Here is a 25,796-nt window from a genome sequence, read left to right as displayed (position 1 = left end):
AAGGACTGATCCTTGTGGTACACCACTGATTACCTAAAATCTCGCAGACTCATATCCCCTGTATACCACTTTTTGATATGTCAGTCAGCCATCCTCTTATCCATGCTAATATTTTATAATCCAAACCCCATATTCTCCAATTTATGCAACAGTTTATCATGCTGTATTCTGTCAAAAGCCTTAGCAAAATCCAAAAGTATCGTGATGTATCCATTCCCCTTGTCTAGTTCAATTGTAACATTATTATAGAATGTGAGCAAGTTGCTAAAACATGATCTTCCTTAGTAAACCCATGTTGTTTGTTGCAAAGTAGATTCTCTGTCAACCCATTTCTGAATATGAGCCCTAACTAATTTTTCCAAAATCTTCACCACCACTCCTGAAATACTAATTAGTCAATAGTTGGATACATCAGTCTTTACACCACACTTGTGCATTGGAATTACCTTACATTCTTTCCATTTCTGTGGCATCTTCTCTGTTCTGAGATGCATATTCAGCAACAGGGACTGATATTCCATCAGTCCCTTGCTGAATTCTTATTCAGTTTGTGTAACAGCTCTAGTACTTTGTCCTCATACACTATAGTTTCTTCATCCAGTGAAGAGGTAGTATTGAGCTCGATGTTGCATATACTAAGGTTGATAGCTTTTAACAAAATGGGCATTCATTAACTGAACAACCTTTTCTGCATCTGTAACCCTCATGCCAATTCTTTCATATTCATTGTTTCTTATACTTGCAGCAAATCGATAGAATTCTTGTGGGTTGTCTTTAGCTTGCAGAACGAGTTTCTTTTCATACTTTCTGTAGAATAGTTGTTACTCTTCTAGCCTGCTGCTTATAATTTTCATAGCGGACATCATCCTTATGCATAGGGTATTCCTTTCACAGCATCCTTTTCTTATGAATCTCTTGCTTAATAAGATTACACATTTATTTGACTCCTATCCTATTTATTCTTCAAATTCTTGGGACACACTCTAACATTGAATCATTTTAAGTATTTTTTTAAAATCTTCCCATGCTCTGTCAATATTCTTCCCATCCAGCAACTGATCGCATTCCACTAAACTCAGTATACTCTTCAGTTGGTCATAATTTCCTGCTTTGTAGTTTAACCTTAGCATTTAACCTTTTCTGAATGGAACATTATTAAACTTAGTGACTTCCCAAGTGAGTACCACATGATCACTGTCACCAACCAGAGGCAGAATAGTTAAGTCTTTAACTGAAATGACCTTTGACACTATAATCAAATCTAACACTTTGACCTCGAGTTCCTTCTGCTACATGCTGCTTGAGAAAGTTGTCTTGTAAGGACTCGATGAATTCAGTTTCATTCTTATGAGATTTTACTTCTGCCCAATCAATGTTTGGATAATTAAAGTCTTGCATTATGATTACTCTTTTTGTGCCCATCTTTTCTATTTGGTGATGCATTTCTTCATCACTAGCAACCAATCCACCAGGTCTATAACAACACCCCACTATGTAATTGATCTTGTTAGATTCCACCTCACACCAGATGGCTTCAAACTCACTGCCATGAAATACTGTTAGTTGTACTACAATCATGGGTCTCAATGCTAACTGGATTCAAGTCATCCAATATCATTAACAGAGCACCCTCTCCCCTCCTATCCTGTCTGTACTTCCTAAAAATACTGTATACCCTTTCCACTCAATACCAGTTAGTATGTCTGATTCTGATAGCCAGGTCTCACTAATGCCTACAATCTGAGGTCCCAGCATATTGAGCAAGGCAACACTCTATCTCTCTGTTTCTGATGCGTCTAGTATTTGTGTATAGACATAATAATCTACCTGCATGTTCTTTTGTATAACCTTGTCTGCAGTCTGCATGATACAGCATTTGAAAAACTTGCAGATCTCTATTCTTCTCTAGTACCTTATACATGTAGACATCTTTGCACATTTGATGGGTCTGAATTAGACGAACACAAAGTTGAAATTGTTCTTTCCTCATAATCATTTTCATGATAATGCTCATTCCTATCATTAGCACAATTATATAACATTGTCGCTCTTACACTAATATTGTCACCATTCCTCCCATTATAATTCAGTTTTCCTGACTCTGTATGTGTTAGGTTTCATACTAGTTATTAGATTTTCAAGACTCCTGATACCAAACGCATTCAGGTGTAGGCCATCTCTCTTATAGAAATCCAATCTTCTCTCATACTCGCTCCACACATTTAAAAATTCACATCCATTCCTTTTACACAGCCTATGCATCGAATCATTTGCTATCATAGCCCTTCTTCTTAATTCATTATCATCATATCAAGGTAATATACTTACTATTTTCACTTTCTCACTCTTCACTCTCTCACCTCTTCCAACAACCCTTTCATGCCCTCTCTCTCTCTCTCTCATTCTCAACTGATTGCTAGTTAAGTTGTTAGTACCTACTACAGTTACAATCTCATTTACTTTTCTTTTGTTTTTGTATTGCTTGCGTTATATTTTTAATTTTTGCTCCAGGAAAACTTGACGTTTATGCTGCTCACGAACAGCATGTTTTATGATAGTCACCATACCAAATAACATCTTTCTTTTTATAAACAACATTACTTACCTGATTCCGTGCTTTGTTGTTTCTCATTTTGCAGCTTAATTTTTTTTAATTTTGCAATTTTGGAGGTTAATGCATTTTCAACATCCTTCTCAATATCTTCAATAATCTTCTTAGTGCAGCAAGCCTTCTCTTTCCTGACTTTGCTGCTCTTCTTAGCATTAAGTTTCTTATGCGTTTTTGGCAGCATTTTAAACTGTACTTATTATTGAAATATCTTAACAAAAATGTTATAAAACACTAAATATGCTAAAATCTACATTAATATACTTATAAAACACTAATTTTCTAATAGAAAAACACAATAAAACAGACAAAAATCACCAATTTTACATGAGCGCTAAATTCACTGACCAACCACAATGTAGCTTTGAGCCCAATGTTAGACTTATATCCAATGTCATATTATCAGCTTATCCTTATTATTCTTGATATGAACCGAGTTTGAGTGTAACTAGGATCAGTCTTTTATTATTCTCCATGGAGTTCAAAGATTAATCATAGGAGGCTCACACTAAAACCATGTTTCTCAAAGTGTTGTCTGTGGCTTCGTTGTTTATCCAGTGAGTCACAAGTCGATTTTATTGATAAATAAATATATTTCATCTTAGTCTGTAAATTTTCAGATACAATTTAGAATATGATATATTAAATTTTGTATTAATTAAAAAATTTAATTTCAGTTTGATAATATTTTTCCATATATCTCGACATGTGATTCTATAGTAGTACATAAATACAGCCACTGTGTTGCCAAGGCACGCTGAGAAATGTGCAGAAAAATATCCTGACTTTCCTTTGACTTAATTTTCTACTGAAAAATATTATAGTTGTGTATGTTATGCCAACTACTCCATTTGCACTTAGGGACAGTATATGAATGTTCATATCTGGTAGTAAAATATGACCTATCTGTTAAGAATTGGGTTATAGGACTGCTGAGTTATAGTTCTTGTCTAAGTAGGCTATGGCCCAAAAAGTTTGAGAAACACTTTGCTAAATTATTATTCACGCAATACCTATCATATCCATCCTTAAACTCATTCACTGACAGAATGCTTAACAATTTCCCTTTGTTGATGCAATCACTCATGATTTTTTCATGATTAGAGGAAAAAATTAGTCCTCGCAGCCTTTCTGATTACACTCTTGTATAAGTTACGAGGGCATTGTTTTCTACCTTCTTGCCACGTATTGAAAAGTTTCTTCTGCATTTGTTCTGTATACCCCTTTAGTAACATACATTTTATCGCATCTCTCCTTTTCTGCTTATTAATCAAATGTTGTAACCCACAAACCATTATATCATCATAGGAGCAGTCTGCCCCTTATCCTTCTCATTCCCAAGAAATTTGGTTACCACATCTGTGCATGCACAGTAATTTAAATGTAGCTATGTGTTAAAGCTTAAGTGCTGAGAAAAAAATCATGATAAAAGTTTAATGGATTAGCCATCTCATCATTAGCTATATGTGTTAATCTCACGCTACTAAAATAAAGCTAATGTGCTGATGGTTGTTAATGCACTTTGTATAGTGTATTATGTATATGATGGATAATTTAAAAATTAAAAAAAAAAAAAACATTCATCGGCCCTCATTTTGAATTCCAGGCATCAACTGGAACATTAATCTGCATACAAAAACATTCAAAATCAAGGCTCAGAACATGGGTTTCCATGGTAGGACTGCAATATGTAAGCCCCGCATTACCTAAACCAACATGCAGCATTGTCTTCAGTGGTGCAAAGAGTGTGTACAGTGGGACATGGAGCTTGGAAAGCTGTGTTATGGAGCTACAAATCACACCACACCCTCTACCAAGCAGATGTACTGGTGTGGGTGGCAGATGCCTGGTGAATGTCTCTTACCAGAGTGTGTAACCTCATCTATGAAATTCGGAGATGCAGTGTGATGGTTATGGTCTTGTTTTTTTTTTTTTTCCTGGTTTGGCTTCGGAACTCTGTGATGTTGTTGACTTCTTTCCATGCAGTGTATATCAAACTAATCAGAACTATATTGAATCAAAGTCAAGAAGCTGTATGGATAGAAAAAAAGTGTGATTATATCACAATCAGTAAATGAGCCAAACAGGGTGACCCAACAGCCTGTAGACTTTTTCTAGCTACATTTGAACATGTTTGGAAAATTTAATTGGACACAAAGATATAGTATAGTATCTTAGTAAAGAAACTAAACAATCTTTGATTTTTCTGATAAACTTGAAGACGTCATCAGTTGATGGGGATATTAAATGAATTGAACAATACAAACAAAATGGCAGGACTTGAAATAAATTTTACAGAAACAAAAATGACTAATGCCCAGATTCCTATTCTGTTATCATATCAATATTGAATTTGTGTGGAGTGTATCTCTCTCTGGGACGAAACCTCAGACAGTAGCCAAGACAGAAAAATATAGAGCGATCTGTCCATCTCTCTTAAAAGGAAGCTTATTAATTCCACTATATTGTCCATATTAATATATAGTACTGAAACTTGGTTCGGGGGGGGGGGGGTTGAGAGCATGCCAAAGAGCAATGGAAAGAAGTATTTTGGATATTAAAAGTGCATAGAAGGTAAAATGATGTTAGACAGATACAAATTGTTGATATTATTCAAAGTCCAAAAGTTAAAGTGGAACTGTGCTGACCATATAGCCAGGATGAAAGATGATAAATGCACACTTCTTAAGGCAGTTTGGATTCCCAGAATTTGAACAAGATATCCAGAAGACAGAGGATGAGGTGTATAGGAGATTGTAAGAAAAAACTGTATGGAGATTGCCCTTGAGAAAGAAAAGCAGAGAAAATTTAGAGAAGCCTTTTCCCAGCAGGCTTCTCTGATAACAATATGTAATAGAGTTGTAAAACAATGAAAATAGTAAGAGATGAGGGAAAATATTTCAATAAATTTAGAAAATTATATACATGAACAAGTAATGCAATTTACATATCTTGGCAGTCTCATTATTCACAACCTTGATAACACAGAAACAGTAAAATACAGACTTAACAAAGGATGGTCTAATATGAATAAATTAAACAAAATATGGAAAAATAACAGCATTTCAAAAAAGCCTGAAACTAAAACTCTGTAAAACCTTTATTATACTTATAGCTATATGGAGCTGAGACTTGGACATTCAATCAGAAAGAAAGAAAATCAGAACATTAGAAATGAAACGTTTAAGAAAAATAAGACTCACTGGTCAGGACACTAAACAAATGAGCAAGTCAAACACGAATTAAACTATAGAGAAGATATCGTGTCTATAATTCTTAAGCAGCAATTAAGATGGTTTGGACACCTACAGAGAATGTCCTTTCAAAGATTACCAAATATAGTCTTGAATGGAATCACTGGAGGAAGACAAACAAGAGGCAGATGAAAAAGAACTTGGCCACAGCCTTTGAAGGAAAGGTCACAATAATCAAACTTCAGAGAGAGAGATGACAGTAATGGCCAGAGATAGAACGAGATGGCAAAAATTTGTTCATAAGGAACTCAACCTATCATATGATGGATGAGGAAGAAGAAGAATAGAGTTAATGTGGTATTCTATCAGATGCCTTTGCAAAGTATGGTAGTAGCAGTATGCACAGCCTTTTTTAATATTGAGTACTTGGATTTTGATTCCTTTTCTCACTTTTGAAACAGTATATTCAAATTAGAATTTGAAACTTTATTTTATAAAGCTTTTTTTATTTTTATAAATTAAATAATTTCTTATCAGGATTTTATTGCATTCTTTTTTATTTTCCCTCAAGACCATGGGATATGGGAAGATTTCTGACCATGCAGTGTAATCGAAGCAACATACCTTTTCCTTCTTTTGGGAAGAAATGGATCAATATACGGAAGTTTTATAGCAGTTTTTATAAAACAAAAAGGGTAAGTCATCAAACTATTAAAAAAACATCACATTTTGAGCTGTGAAAAATCAAACTTTTATTATTTGAATTTACAGTATATGGCCCTATACATCAGTCATTCTTGTATTTCGAAACTACTACCACTTATTAAGAATGAATGTAATATTAATAATTTATGTTGCACTTAATATTCCATCAACTTTATAGATGACATCATCTTGTGTTAATTACACTGGTAAACCAAAAAATAATAATAAAATAGAGCCTGGTCTGATAGTCCTTTTTGTTTTTTTAAACAAATTAAATGAATAAACTAAAAAATAAATTTAACTAAAACTTACAATAAATAATTCTATAAACAATTAGACACAGTTCGAGTAGGACTTATTATCAGTTTTGATTAATTAAAAAATATATTTTTATTTGAAATATTGAATACAAATAATCATAATTGATCAAGTTATCCTTAATAGCTCATTGATTTTCTAAGGTGTTACTTGTTCTTACTAGTGTGAATTATAATGCATCACCTTGGTAAATTTGTCTGCTGATGATATCATTGACAAGAATAATGATGCATTGAATGTAATTTAATCATTAAAATTGTATATTCTCAAAGACTTTTTAGTATCTAAAACCCACATTTTAATCCCTTTACTGGGCCTTGACATGTTTATACATCACTAATTAGATGGGTGCCAAGTGCCCATTGAAAATTAAATAATATTTGGATACTATTGAAATAATATTGATTCAAAGTGTAAATTAATGATATAGTTACTGCCCATATGGCCATGGCCATAAGGGATGAAATATTCAGTGATACAAATGACAGTATTCAGTTTCTCATGATTTGATTCACTGAAATTGTTTCTTTGGTATGTGATATGATAAACTGTTGGAAGTTTTTCCACTTGGTTTTATTGGGTTGGCAAATAAGTTCGTTCAGTTTATGTGTTAGTACAAGTTTGCACCGCTTCGCCTGTCGCTATTGTTGCGCTACCTCACAACGCTATTGTGGAGTTGAAAGGCGACATTTCACATAACCTTTCAGTGAATTTTTGTTCGGCATACTTCAGTCGCGTGTGTGCAACATATTTTTAGAAATGGAAGGAAATAATGTACATTACCAGCATATTTTGCTTTTTTATTTCAAAAAAGGCAAACAAGCTGCAGAGGCCCATAAAAAAATATGCAGCATATACGGGGATGGTGCCTTAACAGAACGCATATGCCAAAAGTGGTTTGCCAAATTCCGTTTTGGAGATTTCGACGTCAGTGATGCGCCTCACGCCAGTCGCCCGCCCGAGATTGATTCGAGTTTTGTGAAGGATATCGTCAACAAAAATACGTCACAAACAGCATGTTAGATTACTGCAATACTGAACATATCGCATACAAGCATTGAAAGCCATTTGCACAAGTTGGGATATGTTTCAAAACTCAATGTTTGGGTGCTGCATGAATTGACTGAGGCCAATATGACTGCTCGCATATCCATCTGTGATTCACTGCAATGTCACCAAGAAAAAAACAGATGATTATGGGAGATGAAAAATGAGTCATGTACGATAACGTGGTACGTAAAAGATCATGGGGGCACCAGAACGAACCGCTGCAAACAACCTCGAAAGCAGGATTGCACCCAAAGAAGATCATGCTCTTTGTGTGGTGGAATTATCAAGGTATTGTCCACTACAAGGTGTTACCGTCAGGCAGAACTATTGATTCAACTGTCTATTGCTCACAGTTAACACAACTGGCTTGTGCAATTAGAACAAAACGTCCTGAATTGGCAAATTAGAAAGGAGTTGTCTTTCACCACGACAATGCCAGACCCCCACACATCGTTAACAACCCGGAGTAAATTGTTACGTCTTGGCTGGGGTGTTTTGCTGCATCCTCCATATTCACCGGATCTGGCATCTTCCGATTACCACTTATTCCGCTCGTTGCAGAATTCTCTGAATGGGAAAACCTTTGCTAATGAGGAAGCTGTCAAAAGACACCTGGATCAGTTTTTTGCCAGTAAACCTCAGGAGTTTTATGAACGCGACATAATGAAGTTGGTGGACAAATGGCAAGAGGTCATTGATAAAGAGGGTCAATATATAACTGACTAGTATGTATTATATATATTAAATAAAATGTGTTTCATTCCACTCTGAAAAACCGAACGAACTTATTTGCCAACCTAATACTTTAAATTAAAGATGCCAAGAAATTATATTTTTGGTTTAATCCTTTATCCAAGTGTAAGCAAACAAAGTATGCACCTGAAGTGTTTTCAGGACTGGGAAACTTGGATATAGAAGCTAATGACTTCACATCACTTGCCTTAGTATCCCATAATGCAAAGCACATCTCCTTATAATGCATAGCATTATACATATCCGTAAGGAGATTATGGCATACTAAGGCAAGTAGTGTGAAAATAGTATATATGAGTTGCCCAGTCCTAAAAATACTTCAGGTACAAACTTTGCTTACACTTGGATAAAGGATTAAACCAAGAATATAATTTCTTTGAATCTTTTAATTTATGATATGATAAACTGTTATGCTTAAGCATAGATCCTATTTATTACTGTTAATTTTTCTATAGCAAACTTGTGGTGGCAAACAGTTTGTAATCAGGAAAAGTTTGCTACATTAAATTTCTTTTAAAATAGCATTAATGCTGTACAAATCACCCACTGTTATAGACTGTCCATAAACTACTATTTTGTACTTTATTACAGTTAGTAAATTTTCTGTAATGGTGTTTGCTGAGAATTGACTCTGGTTAATGATACAGATCAAATCAATGCAATGTGTGTAGGTGCTTACACACTCACTTGCTTCAAGTCGATCATTTTTCCTCTGTTATTTTAATGTGTTACATGTAAGCTCAAGCCAGATGTGCATCTAAACTGTCAACATACTATCATGAGATACTGGTCTCATTGAAGATCACGTTTAGTATCATTATGTTTTGACACTGCAGAAAAGCCAAAGAAGTTTGTTAAACAGATGTAGCAGTTCCTTGCGTAGTTTATAGGTTCTCGCTCTCTATGCCTCTGTGATAACAAATGCTGTTGATGAATCTGTACCCTTAACCATCCTCTTAAAGGTGTGTACAGGTATGTGTGCACACCCATTGCAATGTATGTGCATTTCACAAAACTTCTTCCAGTCGCCTATCTTCAAAATCACATGAACTTATTCCTTTTTGAGCTGTGGTTTATTCCAATCTAGTTAAGTAATTCTCATACTTATTTTTACTGCAATTAAAAATAAAGGAAATCATATGTATCACTGAGATCCTATCTGGTTCCTGAAGTTCTGGCTATTGTTAATGTGACATTTTACTTCTAATCTCTTTGCAGCATATAGAGTTCCTTTTTGTTTGTTTCTTTGGAAAAAACAGCAGAAAGATAAAAGTTCTCTTTTTCTTCTGGAAGCTTGTTCACCATCCCTGAACATAAAAAAGTTTGCTCCTTCCTTGTTTAGAACATTTAACCAGAAAAGAAAGCAGTTCACTATTTGTTACTTTTCAAAGTAACAAATAGTGAACTATATAATCCTTTTTAGCAGTTTTATCCATATTTCAGACTTGGCATCTTTTATAAAAAGAAATTTATCCATAAATTAAAAAAAAAATTGCTTGCTACCCTCTTAATGATATCATCCTGCTTTCTGACTTATATAAAAAAGTCTATTCCTCATATTATATTTCTCCCCAAAACTTTCACATTTGAGAACATATTCTGTCTCTACTCAACCACACTTCTCACTTGCTCTCATCTTTCACTGTATCAAACATCCTATTCAGAAATATGTTATTTGGTATTTACATGCTACTGCCTAGTACAGCAAAGTAATATGGCAGTGAAATTGAAAGCAGAGTCTTCACTTGTAAACAAGACTACATTTCTTCAGTTGCTTAAAAACAGAAATTTGAATATTTTCTTCTCCTATCAAGTTTTAAGTTACTGAAATATAAGAAATTTGAGGCATGCTCTTTTTTGTTTCTTGATACCATTAAATATCTCAAACAGTCTCAACATACAGCAGCTATACATAAAGTTTTTTTAATACAAATTTTACTAAAGAAGCACTATTTAAGTTTTACATTTTTAGTTAAATATTTACATGTAAGACTATATTTATCTTTTTTTTTAATTAGATATCGCTAAATTTAAAAAAAAAAATTATATAAAATCTAATATCATTAAATAGCAGATAGATCTATCCTTAGAAAAATGACTGGATCAGTATCCTGATCCTCCACCCCCATCATTTTTCTAAGGGTGGACCTATGAAAAATAAGTTAGTACTTTTTTTTTTCCCTGCCTGTATATTTCTTTCCAGAAGTATCAGATGAAAGCATACTAGATACCAACATGTTATCCTCTAAGTCCTGATTTATATGTCTACCATCAGAATTACTGTCCACATGTATATCCTCATCATGATTTTCTGCAACAGTATCATCAATGTCAACAAAACCTGCTCCTTATTAATACTTCTCATCTATTATATTTTGAGCATTTGATAAAAAGTTTCTAATTCATAATCTTTATGATAAACTCTCTCAAATCCTTTTAGATTTAAGTTACTATTTCTTTTACCATGATGCTCATTACTATTATTATTATAATAGAAATCCATTTACTTTATTTTTTTTTTTTTCAGTTTATCTAAATGGCTTACTATAAACCTATCAGGGTACTTAATATCCAATTTCATAAACAACTAGAGAGCATCTCAATATTTTATATGAACCTGATGCATCCACTCTCATCTTTTCCTTCTTTCTAACATCTGATCTATCTTGTAATAACATAAGTTGACTGGGTTTTAAAATTTCTTTCCTTTCTGGTTTTATTTATGGCCAATTTACTTTTTTTTTGTACTGTATTCTCCAATCAGTGCATAGAGGTGTTGTAAGCAAATAAGGTCTGAGGAAGATACAGATTCCAATCTTTTATCCTTTTATGGGATAAATATAAGAGAATCTGTTTTACAGACTTGTTCAGTCTTTCACAATTGCCATTACACCATGGTCAATAGGCTATTGCGAAGATTTTGGAAGTTTATTTTGCACTTGGTTAGACTATAATAAATTTAGTTTAATCTTTTATCCAAGTGTAAGCAAACACAAAGTTTGCACCTGAAAGTTGCACCGCTTACCTCAGTCCTGAAGATATTTTCAGGCGCAAACTTTGTTTGCTTACACTTGGATAAAGGATTAAACTAAATTTATTATTGTGAAGATTTTCTTAACATTAAATATTTCACACACACACACAGCAAGTGTGTGTGAAATTGAATCTCTATTTGAAGATTGTAGATAGCCATACCCAAAAATTAACCCTTACATATGAAGCATCTGGAAAGTGTCTCTGCCTTTTTGATCTTTTACTGAAAATGCTTCAAGATACTTAAATATAAAGAGCCAATAGGCTTCATTTCGGTGATATAAATATTATTTAAATTAAGGGGATATTAATTTTAACAATGATATTAATTAAACAATGTGGGATTTAATATCCCTTTAATTTAAATAATGCTTCAAGATATCAAGATACTACAAAGAAGAAAGAATTTTCTTGGTCAGACTTTTATAAAGGACCTACAATATCTGCAACTAAATGCTGAAAAAGGATGAACTGGTAACATAACTGATTGTTAGGGAGCCTTGGCATTTCTTTTTCTGACAGATGTGACAGGACTGGACATAATCCTTTATCTGCCTAGAAAATGTATTCTTTGCAAAATTTTTGCACAACTTACATGACCAGCCACTCGTGATGTATTACCCATTTGATCACAGATCGAACTGTCAACTTTGACCGAAAACTTCATCAACTGTCAACTTTGACCTAACTCTTTCTTGATGCTAGAAATTCACTCATTGGATTTTTAATAAAATTTGCTAGGATCAAGCAAAAGAAGAGAAGGACTGAGAGACACTTTGTCAGTAACGACCCGCCCTCCTTGCTTGACCTTCCAATAAAGAGTTTCCTAGAATTCTTCATCAACTTTTTTTTTTACTAATAGATGAAATGGAATTAACATATACATTAGGAGGCAGTTCCTTCAGGGTTTTTAGTTGGGATTATCACAGTTTTCTGTTGTGGTAGAAAAACTTCAGATCAGGGTTTTGCCCATTTTGAGTCCAGAAATCTCTAGAGACCAAACATAGAATATTTTAAAGCCACTTCAGGCCTCCAATAAGAACTCTGAGAGGGGGGGAAGGGGATCTTGCACTGGGCAGTGAAATTCTTTTCCCACTTTAAAGACATGCACAAACATTCATGTCCAGCATGGGATTCCAATTCAGAGCCTGTTGATTAGAGAGTAGGTACCTTACCCACTCAGCCAACCAGGCCAGCAAAGGATGAGAACAATATACATGCATTTATGTTAAAATCATGTATTTTTGCCTAAAGAGAAATTTCAGTGTTATACAAAGTCATTATTATTTCTTACTATATTTTATTTTTGCTGTTTTCTTGATACTATTAAAATATATGGTTACATTACTGAGAATATTCAAATGAATGCTGTTTCTAGTTATCAAAGGTAAATATGCAAAGTTAAAATCTTGGGAGGGGAGAGGCTCTCCATTTAATATTAAAATTGTTTCCTGAATGAAAAAAAAAAAAATATTACCATATATTATATTATTGCGTATAATGCGTAAAATTTATGGTAAATAATACGCATCGTATCTGCGCATAAAGCTACTTACGTTACTGGCTTTGTGCGTGGATATGATGCTTGCTTGGTCACCGAATGATAGAGCACAGTGAGATAGATAGAGCACAGTTAGGTATATCAGTTTAACCACAGTTCATTTTAAATATCATTCATTAAACTAACCTAGCCTGAAAATGAGCCAACAGGAACATAAACGTTCATCTTTTGAAGCAGGATTTAAATTGCATGTTGTGCAGTTTCAGAAGAACATAAAAACAGTGTTGCTATGAGAGAATTTGGTTTAGCAGAGAGTAATATTAGACTTTGGTGTAAGCAAAAAGACAGTCTCGAAAAAATCCCCAAAATGAAACGTGCCCGTCATGAAGATGTAGCATCCTTTCCAGAACTTGAAGAAGAGCTAAATGAATGAATTTTGACGCAACAACAAGATGGCATTATAGTAACAAGAAATGCAATTAGTTTTCGAGCTCTACAACTCAAGAATGGTAAATTCAAGGACACATCAGGTATTTCATCTTTTCTTGCTTTGCCTGGTTGGTGCAACAGATTTATGGAATGCAAAGATTAACATTAAGTTACCAAAGCAGCTTGATGAAAAAGTGCAGTCCTTCCATAAATTTATCATAAAATTACGGAAGTGTCACGGATATGAACTTTCCCAAATTGGCAATATGGATGAGATGCCCATGTACTTTGATATGCCTGGGAATTGAACAGTAAACTCAGTTGGTGAATGGGTGTCTTCATAAAAACAATGGGACATGAAAAAACACATTTTACCGTTGTTCTAGCATGCAATGCAGACGGAACCAAATTAAAGCCGACAGTGATATTTAAAAGGAAGAAAATTCTGATGCACATGAAATTTCCACCAGGTGTAATTGTTTGTGCCAATCAGAAAGGTTGGATGGATGAAGAAGGTGTACAATTGTGGCTGGATTAAGTATGGAACATACGTCCAGGTAGCTTGTTACACCAACAAAGCATGCTAGTCTGGGATATGTTCTGGGCACATTTAATGGAGGCAAGCAAAGAGAAAGCATGTGAGCTATGTACAGACCTAGCAGTCATACCAGGTGGTCTAACTTCCGTTTTGCAGCCGCTTAATGTCAGCTTGAATAAGCCATTTAAAGATCACTTATGTGAAAAATGGAGAGAATGGATGTCATCTGGTTTGGTGAAGATGACAAAGGGTGGGAATTTTCAGAAGCCTGAGATCACCCTGGTCACCAGCTGGGTTAAAGCAGCATGGGATTCGATACCATCTGAAATGATTCAACGCTTATTTCTTAAATGTGGAATAAGTAATTCAGTGGATGGATCCGAAGATCACGTCATATACGAAAGCGAGGATGACGCACAACAAAATGAAGAGCATGAAGGCGATGACGACAACTGCTACACTGATGACGCAATCCCTACAGATGAATTTATAAATGAAATGTTTGATGACTCAATAGATGAAGAAAAATTTAAAGGATTTTGACATTTTGTTTTAAAATAAATATTTCTTTCATTAATTCGTATTGTATTATTTATAATGTTATGGAACAAGATTAACAGATCGCATTATACGTGGACATGGCATTTTAGGGCTAGTTTTCAAACAAAATTTCTAGTTCGCATTATACGCGATAATATACGGTAATTATAAGCACTAATGAGCTTTGAAATAATTATTTAAAAATCAGTGTTAAAATATTTTTGTAATTTTTAAACAGAATTATTTTAATAATGCACTATTGCTAATAAGGTATACTTATTATAATTTTCATTTCCATGTTAGTATCCATTAGCAACAATGTTGGAATTACTAGGCATGACATTTGAAGGTCATCCCCATTGTGGCCTAGATGATGCAAGAAATATTACAAGAGTTGTGTTAAAAATTCTACAGGATGGTGGTGGACTTAGAATTAATGAGAGAATTAACTGGAATAGGTAAACACTTTATTTCTGTACTAAAATGAGGATCCAATGGAGATTTTTTTTACAGCTTAATTGATATAATAATAGAATGAACTTATGATTACCCACTTATATGTAATGAGCATACCATACCATATGTGTTATTTGCACAGTCTGCCAGCTATAGACTAAAATCTCTTCAGCAATTTTTTAGAAATTAACTTCCTGCACTGAAATTTCAAACTATTTGGAAAATTGTAATATTTCCAAAATGTTTGTATATACATTATTCTCATTATAGCAATCACCATTACAGCAAACTCACTCACTTTTGCAAACTGAAATGTCCCTGAATCTCCATAAGCACTTTGCTGATCTAAACAAAATTTACTACGATAAACTATTCCTGTGGTCCCTTCGAGTCTGCTGCAGTGAGAGTCAACCTCAGTGACATTGCACCATGTGATACACACTATTCTTGTGAGTCACAAATTACAGTTTTCTCACTCCCACTCATAGGACAACAAGAATGGTTTGTTATAGATTGTTATATATAGAGTATTATAGTGAATTTTCTTTAGAATTGCAGTATGTCTAACTTATTAAGATCTTTTTTTTTTTTCTTTCTGAATCTAGCCTCTAGAATTTTAAGTGTTTAACAGCTTTACAAGTAATTCATAGAAAAAAAATCATGAAGTCATTTTTTGGTATTAATTTTTTCTTTATTATAATTTTTTTTCATTCTTGGGGACTATCGTTAAGCACTTTTAATTACTATAATATCGCCGTTGCATGAAGCATTTTGATTTTTGGAATTAAGATACCCTTGTGGCCAAGTGGATGATGTCTTTATGCTTCAACTAACAGTCTGTAGGTTCAAATATCCAGTGGTATAGCTCTTGAAGTGAGTATCTTCAAATGATAGATGATTTTCATCACCAGTAATCAGCCACTACTCTGATTATTGGAGGTTTGAAGCAAAAGTTTCATGTTTAGTTTCTAGAGTAGTGTTTCCTGATTACATCACCCTTAGCCTATCCAAGGTACTAAACATGCACTGCATTGCCAACCTTTCACAAATGGGATTGACATGAAAAAAAAAAAAAAAAAATAATAACACTTATAACTTTTTTTTTCCCTGAAGGCAGGTATATATATTATATCATATCAATATACACCAAAAATTAATTTGTTGATTATACTCAGCTACATTCATACTCTGCTGTTAAGTCACTGAATTACATCTATAGGCGGGAGCAAAGATTCATAATGTAAACAGCTGTAGATGATCAGGTAGAGCAAGCTGAAGATATGATTATATTAATAGTTGGTACAAACAACTTGAAAATAGTTTACTTGAAATGAAAAAATAAAAAAAGAGTAAACAAGAGTTCCAAATTATGTGCCTCCTGCCAAGACACGACATGGGATAGAGCTGCCTAAGATCATCTATGTGAAAGAGTGAATATAAGTAATCTGGGAAACTAGGTATGACAGAGTAGCTGTGGGGACACATTCTCTAAGGTAAGAGATCAAGATTGTTATGATAGCATGGAAGGGATTAGTTTTGTCAAACAAGAAAAGAATGATTGCTACAGTGAGGTAAGATATTTAGTTAATGAATCAACTCAGGCTGCTTATATGCATTGGCTTGGTGGTTGGTTTTGCATATTCACTAATACCAGAAGCATCAGAAATAAATGAATTTTTAGCATTTGTTAGTGATAAAGGACCAAACATTATTGGCATTTCTTTATTAGAGACTTGGCTAACAGAAGAGGATATTCTTAAAGGAATGGAATGTGATAGGCAGGGTTCCAGAAATACAATATAAATCTATTAGTCATCAAAATATTTTACTTGCCCAAGATATCAGTCTGGTTTATATAAATATTGCTATTAGCGATGTTTTAAAAAACTAAATGTTATGAAGAGAAATAATAAAATTTACAAAAACAACGAGAATGTAGGTAGCACTCGCTATGGAGCCAGACTTACTTTTAACACACACACTTCTACTTGTCTTTGCAAGATAATTTTTAACAGTATTTAAAAGCCTTTTCATTATATAAAATGTTCAAGTATTTAATTACACTAAGCTAATTCTTGTTATGAGCTGAGAAAATAAGCTTAGGACATTATTACACTGAAGTGCCATTGAATTAGGGATAGGAGACACTATGCAAATTCTGTACCAAAATTGTGGTTATACTTAGCTGAAAGCATTGCCTTCCCCAAGCATTCGTGAGAGGCATAATGGGAAAGGTGTGGGATTTAGATGCATTTGACAGAGGGCAGACTGTAGATGCATGATGAATGGGTCGTGCGATCTCCAAAATTTCAACAAACTTGGATATGACAGTTTTAAGAGTGTTACTGGAATATGAAAATTCTGACAAAAAAAAACAAGCACCCAGACAAACTGCAAAGCAAACCAGCCTTGAATGATTGTGGGCTTTGCCATCTGACACATATCATACAGACTGATAGGGGCCTGACATTATCTCATTATCTCCCACCTGAACGAGGGTTCCAACCAGAAAGTCCATGCAAGGACTGTGCAACATTCCCTTCTCTGTCTCAACTTTGGGAGCCACTAACCTATGTGAGTCCCACTTCTAACAACACAACACCAGGCTGAAAGCCTTGCCTCTGCTGCTGGACATCTGTTTGTGGTGCTACAAACATTGAACTCCGAGAGATAACTGAACATTCTGGACAATGCAGTGCTTCTTACTTTGTGGGATTTTTACAGAATTGACCATTTTCTCTTTAATCTTGATCATTCTTTAAGACAATGCATCATGTCATAAAGTTGCTTCTGTAACTGCATGGTTTGTGGAAATGAACATCACCACACTTGACTGGCCTCTACAAAGCCCTGATCTAAACCCTATTCAACATCTGTGGGATGAACTGGAGTGTCAGGTGAGGTCAAAGGACGTCCACCCACAACAGTACAGGACCTCATTACATGCCTATAGGTGGTGCAGAAATGCTCATTGATTGCTATCATATGCCTGTGGAAAGTATGCCATGTAGGATTGCTGCAGTCATTGCAGCAAAAGGAGGTCCTACATCTTATTAAGGTGGGTGCTATGGCTGTTTGTTGCTCACAGTATGGTGTCCATTGACCTCTTTCCAGCAGTGTAAGGTTAATATTGAACTTGAATGAATGCATTGATTTGATTGCAAAATTTGGAAATTATCACTGTAACTTAATTAAATGTGTGCAAAATTTACTGTTTTCAGGTAAAGTGCTATAACGCTAACACATAATGGCACTTCATGACTGAAAACCAAAACGTGTGACAGTGAAACATATGCAGTGAGAAGAACACTGGATAATAGTATTGTGAGACAGAAATGAGGGGGATTTTTGGAACTCGATAGCAGATTTTTATGAGGTCTTTCATATAGAAAGAGAAACATAAAAGTTATCAATTGTTATGATGACAGGACAACTGTTGCTTGAAGAAGATACAATAGGATGAATTTTTAATGACTGTTCATATTTTCTTAGTCTTTCATATAGAACAAAAAATAAAGTTCTGGACCTTAAAGGAGATGGAAGAAAGCAAAGATGACTGATTTTATGTTATGACTTTTAGAGGAAACCAGCAACTAAAATTGCAAATATTTTTGTGATTCTTTAAAAGGGAATGCTGTAGTGTTCAAATAAAGGATTTCAGATCCAAAAGTTTCCAAAGAGATGGAAATAAAATTTCTTTAATAAATTCATTGGCAGCCACATGTGATCAGATACCTTCACAGTGAATGAAATGTTTTAAAATGAAATGAAAAGTGTAAATTATGCAAAGAAAATATATTTTGAATGCATTTAGAACTCGGTTAAAAATTCACTTGCTAATTTTTCTGATTACTCACCTGTGGCAAATGGATTTCTGGAACCCTGGTCAATAGGCACAGTATATTCAGAAAAGATGGGCAGGGGAGGAGAGTATTGCTAATGATTACAGAGGGATTAAATCCAACCAGAGTAGAGATCCGAATTATGGTAGTGGTAGTACAAGTAACATGGGCAATGGACTTGAGGCTGTTTAATGTGAGTTAAAGATTAAACACATTGTGGGATGCTGCTGTAAACAGGTTTATCTGAAGAGGACTGTGAAATGCACAGAGAAATACACCTTATAGATATAAGTAGGACTATCAATATGGCTGATTTGAATCAGCCATAGGGGAATATATGCTGGTGGAGTGAAGAGAAAACATGCATGATGAAGCAAATGAGAATTAATAGTTACTGAGGAATAACTACCAAAAGCTGTTTTTGATGAGCTCATGGAACAAGAATATTGGATCTAATAATAGCATCTTATGCTATTATTAGATCCAATATTCTTGTTCCATTTATATACAGATGAGTAGCTGTTTTCCCTTCAATTTTTATTTTTTATTTATTTTTTTACCCTCCATAGCTCAGTTGGTATACATGAACCCCTTTGGTTGGAAAGACCTGGGTTCGATTCCCGTGAGTGATGTGAGGAACCTTTATCTGGTTTCTGTTGAAGAAAAGTGAGTTATGTGGTTTTTTTCAGCTGGAAACTCAGGTTTTTTCATCTCCCAGAACAGGTAACCCAGCCCTGCAAACACACTCATTTACAGACATAAGACACACTGGGAGGCATAGGGCCTAACCACCTTATCCTCGAGTTGCGATCGTGAAGTCCAAGAATACTTGGAAAGGTTGTGGGTTCTTAAGTGCCTGTTAGGACCACTGATAGAATGATAGGATTTTTTTTTTTTTTTTTTTTTTTATTCCACACATGAGAGATACAAGAACCTATAGCACATCGATGCTATGTGCCAAGTAAAGAGAGTAAACATTTAGTTTTAACTTATAACTGGGAAGGTAAGTGTGAGGACTTACCTTCCCAGTTATAATCATGTGAGGACTTAGAATAAAAAATATATATAAATATTGTCAGATTCCTAGGTGATACTTCTTGTGCAAACTTTGTTTGCTCACACTTGAATAAAGGATCAAACAAGAATATAATTTCTTGTCATTTTTAATTTAATTTATAACCACATGAAAAAAAAAAGTTGTAGAAAGTAACAGTGTTACTTTCTACAACTCTCTAATTCAGAATATTTAATAATGTGTTACACCTTTTCGCTAGTTTATATGGGATATATATGACTGATGCATTACCTCAACCTTGGTGTATCTCTCTCTCTCTCTCTCTCTCTCTCTCTCTTCTGAGTCTGGATAGTGGCCTTTCCCATAATGCATAGTATTAAGTACATCCAAAAGGATGTGTGTTTTGCATTATTCATGCAAAAAAGATTCCTAATTTCCCAGAATCCCTGTTTATCTAAACACCAATCTGAACTGCTGGGCCTCTCATATTCAAGAAGTTATCTATGATCATCACAGGGGTGTATAGGATGCTATGATAGTATTACATGATTGAGTTATTACCAATTTCTTCAACAGTTTCTCTCCAGATATTATTATCAGTTCTTATATTTCTGCTTTTTAAGGCACTTTTGACTACATCAATTCACATAGATCTTGGTTCTTCTGGATATTTTTTTCTGCCATCTTGGCTTCAAAAACCTGATTTACTAACCTTAACTCTCTAATCTGTTTAAGTGCCCATACTTAGTTCTATATTCTTGAATATAGAACTTTCTTGAATACATTCAAGACATTCTTGAATTGCTAACGATGTCATCTTCCTTCTTATTATCTTCTTTTTTTAATGTGATGTTGTCAATGATGCCATCTATTCACTCCCCTAATTTTTCTCAGAACTTTTTATATCAGTGGTTTCTGGTCTTTTCATCAGCTGTTTTATTTATAACCCTGCTCTCAAATCCATAAATTTAAAATTAGTCCGAACACTGTCTTTTATAGTGGTAATTTACATTTCACCAATTTCTCTCTTATTCCATATAAATTTATTCAACTGGCTGCCCACTATACCAGCTTTGCTTATTCTTTTGTCTATTTCATATTTAATTTGTCATCTTCACTAAGCACTGTGTCTAAATATTTTGCATAGGTCCTCCATTGATAATACAGTTGAATTTTTTCAAGTTCCTGCCTGTTTTCAGAGATTTGGACTTTTCTTGCTAATTTTTATGCCAAATTTGTTACAGCTGTTATTTTGTTTAGTTAAAAAATCCGTGATTTTTTTGTTTAGGAGTACAATATCATATGGATAAAGCAAAGAGCTAAGTTTGACAACTCTAGTTCTGACGTCATATTTAATGCCACTTTTTTTTTTTTCATAAAGGGATCCATATAGATGATGAATAACAATAAAGATAGAGTGCACCCTTGTCTCACACTGATTTAAATCAAACTGTCTTCCTCTACTCCTTCAATTTTAACTGTTTGAGATCCTTACTATTGTAATATTATGATAATCAGCTGCACCATTTATAATATTATTGTACTTTGTATTATTTATTTGTCCTCAATAATATCTCGGCTGTTTCGCCTTTGTATTAATTCTACTCTTTTTCTGTTATCTTTTCTATGTGTACCTTAACTTCTGATCCTCAGTTAAGTACTCTTTACCTTGTTCTAATTTAAGCCAATTAATTTGGTCCCTGCTTGTGATCCCTTATACTTCCTACAAGTATTAGCGCTGTTAGTGAAAAGGCCTCTAGAATAGGCAACTCACAGTTAACTATTTCCCACACGATACGATATAATTCAGGGAAAATTTTTTTGTTTTTCGACTGTGCCACCCAAATTAATGTTATAGCATGGGAAGAATAGTTATAACACTTACAGAATAGATCACTTCCTAAAATAATACCTTAAATAGTCAGTTATGGCAATTTCTCTAATTTAAGCACACAGGTTCAGTTTTTTTTTTTTTTTTTTTGTGAGACAGTGCATTGGTCAAAGATCATGTGATAGTTTTAAATAAACAAAACGTTTATTTTACCTTAGGCACTATACATTATGATACACATTAAACAATGTCTCTCTAATGTCTATTTTAAACTTAAATCGTAACCTTACAATTCACAATGCTTGAATAACTTGCTTTACAAGATCTATGCAATTACTGGCTGTTACAATCAATATCATTGGCTAACATTTTTCTCAATAAATATACTAGCTAATTTTCAGCCTCAATTACTTCTTATACGACTTATACAACTATTTTAACAAAGCTACGTTCATCGGACATACAATTCTTAATCACTATCTCAGCATTAATACATTAGAATCAACTCACAAAAAATGGCTTTTGGTGGTCTTCCTGGTGTAGTCCTCTGCCAGGATTTGTAGCATAGCTCACCGTCGGTTTTGGACCTATTGTTGGCACCGCATATCTAGTCACACGTGGCACGTTCCACTACTGAAAACACATCTCCATAGAATGATCTGCTTCTCCTGGGTTTTCCCCGTGCCTAGGGGTCACGATCCTATGACGAAATATGGAGGTCCGAGAAGGCCAACCGACTGCAGCAAGATGAAAAAAAAACCCTCCTTTTTTTCTAGGTTCTCAAGACCTCTTTTATGTGATTCAGAAGCTCCTTGTTTTTAGGATTGGAGACCCTTAAATCTTCTGTAAATGACTGACATCACTGTTGTCTTGACCTTCAGATTTGGCAGCAACAATCTGTACATCTGAATGACCTTCAATACCTTTGTTACTTTGAAGTTGCTAACATAATCTTGTCTAATCCCCTTAAGGCAGAATTACTTTTAACATTCTGTTACATGAAATCAACATAATGCATAATTTTAACCTTTACAATATTTTTATAATTTGTGAACAATTTCTATATCATTATTTTTGTTAGTTAGCTTTAGAAGTTTACAATTCAGCACTTCTCCTTTAAAATACAGTAATTTACAATTTTGTTCTTTCCACATGATTTATGACCTCTGTAAAAATTGATGTTGGAAAATCTTTATATAAAATTTCACCACATCAAATTTTACACTATGTCTCTAGCCAAAATACTGAATTTCCAGTGGAACTACATTTTGGAAAATTATGGAGACAACTACTGTGTTTGAGTTAAACTTTAGTTTAATATAAACCAAAATCAACACTTGATGTATCAGAAACTATTCCATACCAATTGGTTGAAATTTATATATATAATCATGTTTTTAATATATATATATATATATATATATATATATATATATATATATATATATATATATATATATATATATATATATATATATATATATATAAAAACATGTTGCTCTCCAGCCCAATGTAATTTGTAACCAATAGATAATAATAATAATAGGACTCTAGCGTTGATGTAGTCAAGGTTTTTTTTTTTTCCACCAGAGGTCAGGCCAATAATTGTTGTAACAGTTGGTCAGTAACTTTAGCAAATCATGTAGATTGTAGTGCAGCTTGTTTCTCTGTATATGCTCCAGAAGATGAACTTGATATGAAAGCTGAAACATCGAGTGTTGGGTTTGGTTTATATTACACTAAAGTTTTACTCAAACACGGTAGTTGTTTCCATAATTTTCCAAAATGTATTCTGATCACCATGCAAGCCTAAAAGAAAGGATTCTCATCATTCATAGAGAGGATACCCACAAGCGTTGCAATCGGTACGGTAAGCTAAAGGTACGTATTTCCCTTTTGATCAATCGGCTGGCCTTTTTAAAGAGATGCAGAGACAGTAATCTTATTCCTAACTGCATCAAGCTGAAAAAGAAATTTACGTCCGCTAAAGCACTTCGAATCTATGCTCACACAGAGCAAGTAATACTTGGAGAACAAATCCAAACAGCCTGCAAAAATCTAGCAATAACTCAAAATCAAGTTTCAAAATTGCAATCTGAACTATCGAGTTATATAATCCAGATATTCTACATGTGCTGGAAAAAATCACTGACAATTTGGCTAAATATATCCTAGAAAATAATAAAGAAAAACTTAAGGCCAAATTTCACATTTTGAAACAACGGTGAAATGTGACTGCCAATCATACGAATCGAACCAATCAGGAGATCTCCACTCCGGTAAACAGCTCCAACAGTGAACAATGAACAAGTGAGACAAGGAGCGACCAACCACCAGCAAGCAAGAGTCATGTGTCTAGCCATACCTTAAATAACGACCAACTTGCACTACTTGATGAAGGTCTTAATTTTGCAATAGCACCTAAAAGTGTTAATAAATTGGGTTTTATATACCACATCGAAAGAGGCATTAGGTCTCTTCCTATTAATATAGTTGATGAAATTCGATTAGAAACCAGCAATGTTCTGAATAATAAGAAAACCTTGCACCTCAATCTTTTAAAAACAGAACTAGCAGCAATCAAGTCATTGAAAGCTAATCAAGAGATAATCATAACAAAATCAAATAAAGGTAATGCCACTGTCGTCCTTGACAGGTCAACATCCATCCATCAGATGAATCAACTAGTCTCCGATAACAGCACCTATCACCTTGTAAACTATAACCCAACTAACAGAATAAGGAAAAAAACTGAAAACTTAAGTCTGTCACTTCTTGGCTGTCAGACATAGTAAAAAACCGTATACCCCCATTCGCCCGTTCTCCCAGAATATGGTGTTCCTAAAGTACACAAACAAAACGTACCGCTTCGGCTGATAGTTGAAGGAATAGATAGCACTAATTATCACCTAGCCAAGAAATTAGCATCAACACTCAAGGAGTTGGTAGGTCATTCCTTCTCCTATATAAAGATCACACAACACTTTATAAACAAAATTAAAAGCATAACACTCGGAAAAGATGATTTATTAGTCAGCTTTCATGTTTCTGCCCTTTTCACAAATGTCCCAATCACTGACACAATTCTTCTCCTACAGAACAAATTTCCACCCGACATTACGGCCCTCTTTGTCCACGCACTACGTTCCGGTTACTTCGTGTGGCAAAATAAATTTTACCTATAAAAAGAAGGTATGGCCATGGGCTCACCACTATCCCCCCCCCCCTCAATTGCTAACTTTTATATGGAAGCTTTTTGAGCAAAGTGCTCTTGATTCCTTCACTCTAAAACTTATAGTGTGGCTTAGATACGTCGACGATGTTTTCACTATCTGGCCACATGGGCGACAAACATTAGACACATTCCTTAGCCACCTGAACAAACAACATGAACGCATACAATTTACTATCGAAATTGAAAATCGAACTCACTCCCGTTCCTGGATACACTTGTCACACGTCTTCCTTCAGGCAGTCTATCCTTCACAGTCTACTGCAAACCGACACATACCGGCCGATACATACATACTAAATCATACCACCACCCATCAAAAAAATATGGAGTCATTAACACCCTTAAAAACAGAGCTATAACAATTTGCTCTAATCAGCAAGCTCTTAAACAAGAATAAAAAATTATTAGTAACACATTTATAAATAATGGCTATAACAAAAATACTATTAATAAAGTCTTCATAAAACTCCATCAAAAAAGAATTTAGATTACAGTAAAACCATAGCCATCCCATACATTAAAAGGTTATCAGAAAAAATCAACAGCATCCTACTGTTATATATGCTTCCTCTCTATATTTTTGTATTTTTACTTTTTATACTGTTAGGTTTTATTCTCCTTATATTTCCTGTAAACCGTTTATTCTCTACTAAATTCTTCTCCCCTAATTAATAAGCAGTCCTATTGGCCTCCCTATAGTTTAATCACACAACATTCTGAAAGCATTAACAAAATTTATATTATAACT

The 25,796-nt window shown here is 34.1% G+C and overlaps 1 protein-coding gene across 5 annotated transcripts in view; it reads left to right on the top strand.

Annotated features, from left to right (window-relative positions):
• The window catches only part of LOC150106482 (3'-5' exoribonuclease 1-like), a 170,474-nt gene that overhangs the window by 112,646 nt on the left and 32,032 nt on the right, over nucleotides 1-25,796 (top strand). For all 5 annotated transcript variants that reach the window (XM_090393151.1, XM_090393153.1, XM_090393152.1 and 2 more), the window contains exons 6-7: nucleotides 6,374-6,497; nucleotides 14,973-15,127. In XM_090393151.1, the coding sequence (XP_090249277.1) occupies nucleotides 6,374-6,497; nucleotides 14,973-15,127 (279 nt within the window). The remainder of the gene's footprint in view (nucleotides 1-6,373; nucleotides 6,498-14,972; nucleotides 15,128-25,796) is intronic.

This window comes from Typopeltis vanoorti, chromosome 5 (assembly GCF_054136105.1).
Source record: "Typopeltis vanoorti isolate ZY-2024b chromosome 5, IOZ_Tvanoo_1.0, whole genome shotgun sequence".
Taxonomy (NCBI): Eukaryota; Metazoa; Arthropoda; class Arachnida; order Uropygi; family Thelyphonidae; genus Typopeltis; species Typopeltis vanoorti.
The sequence above is the reverse complement of the archived record's forward strand: the minus strand, read 5'-3'. Positions and strand labels throughout refer to the sequence as shown.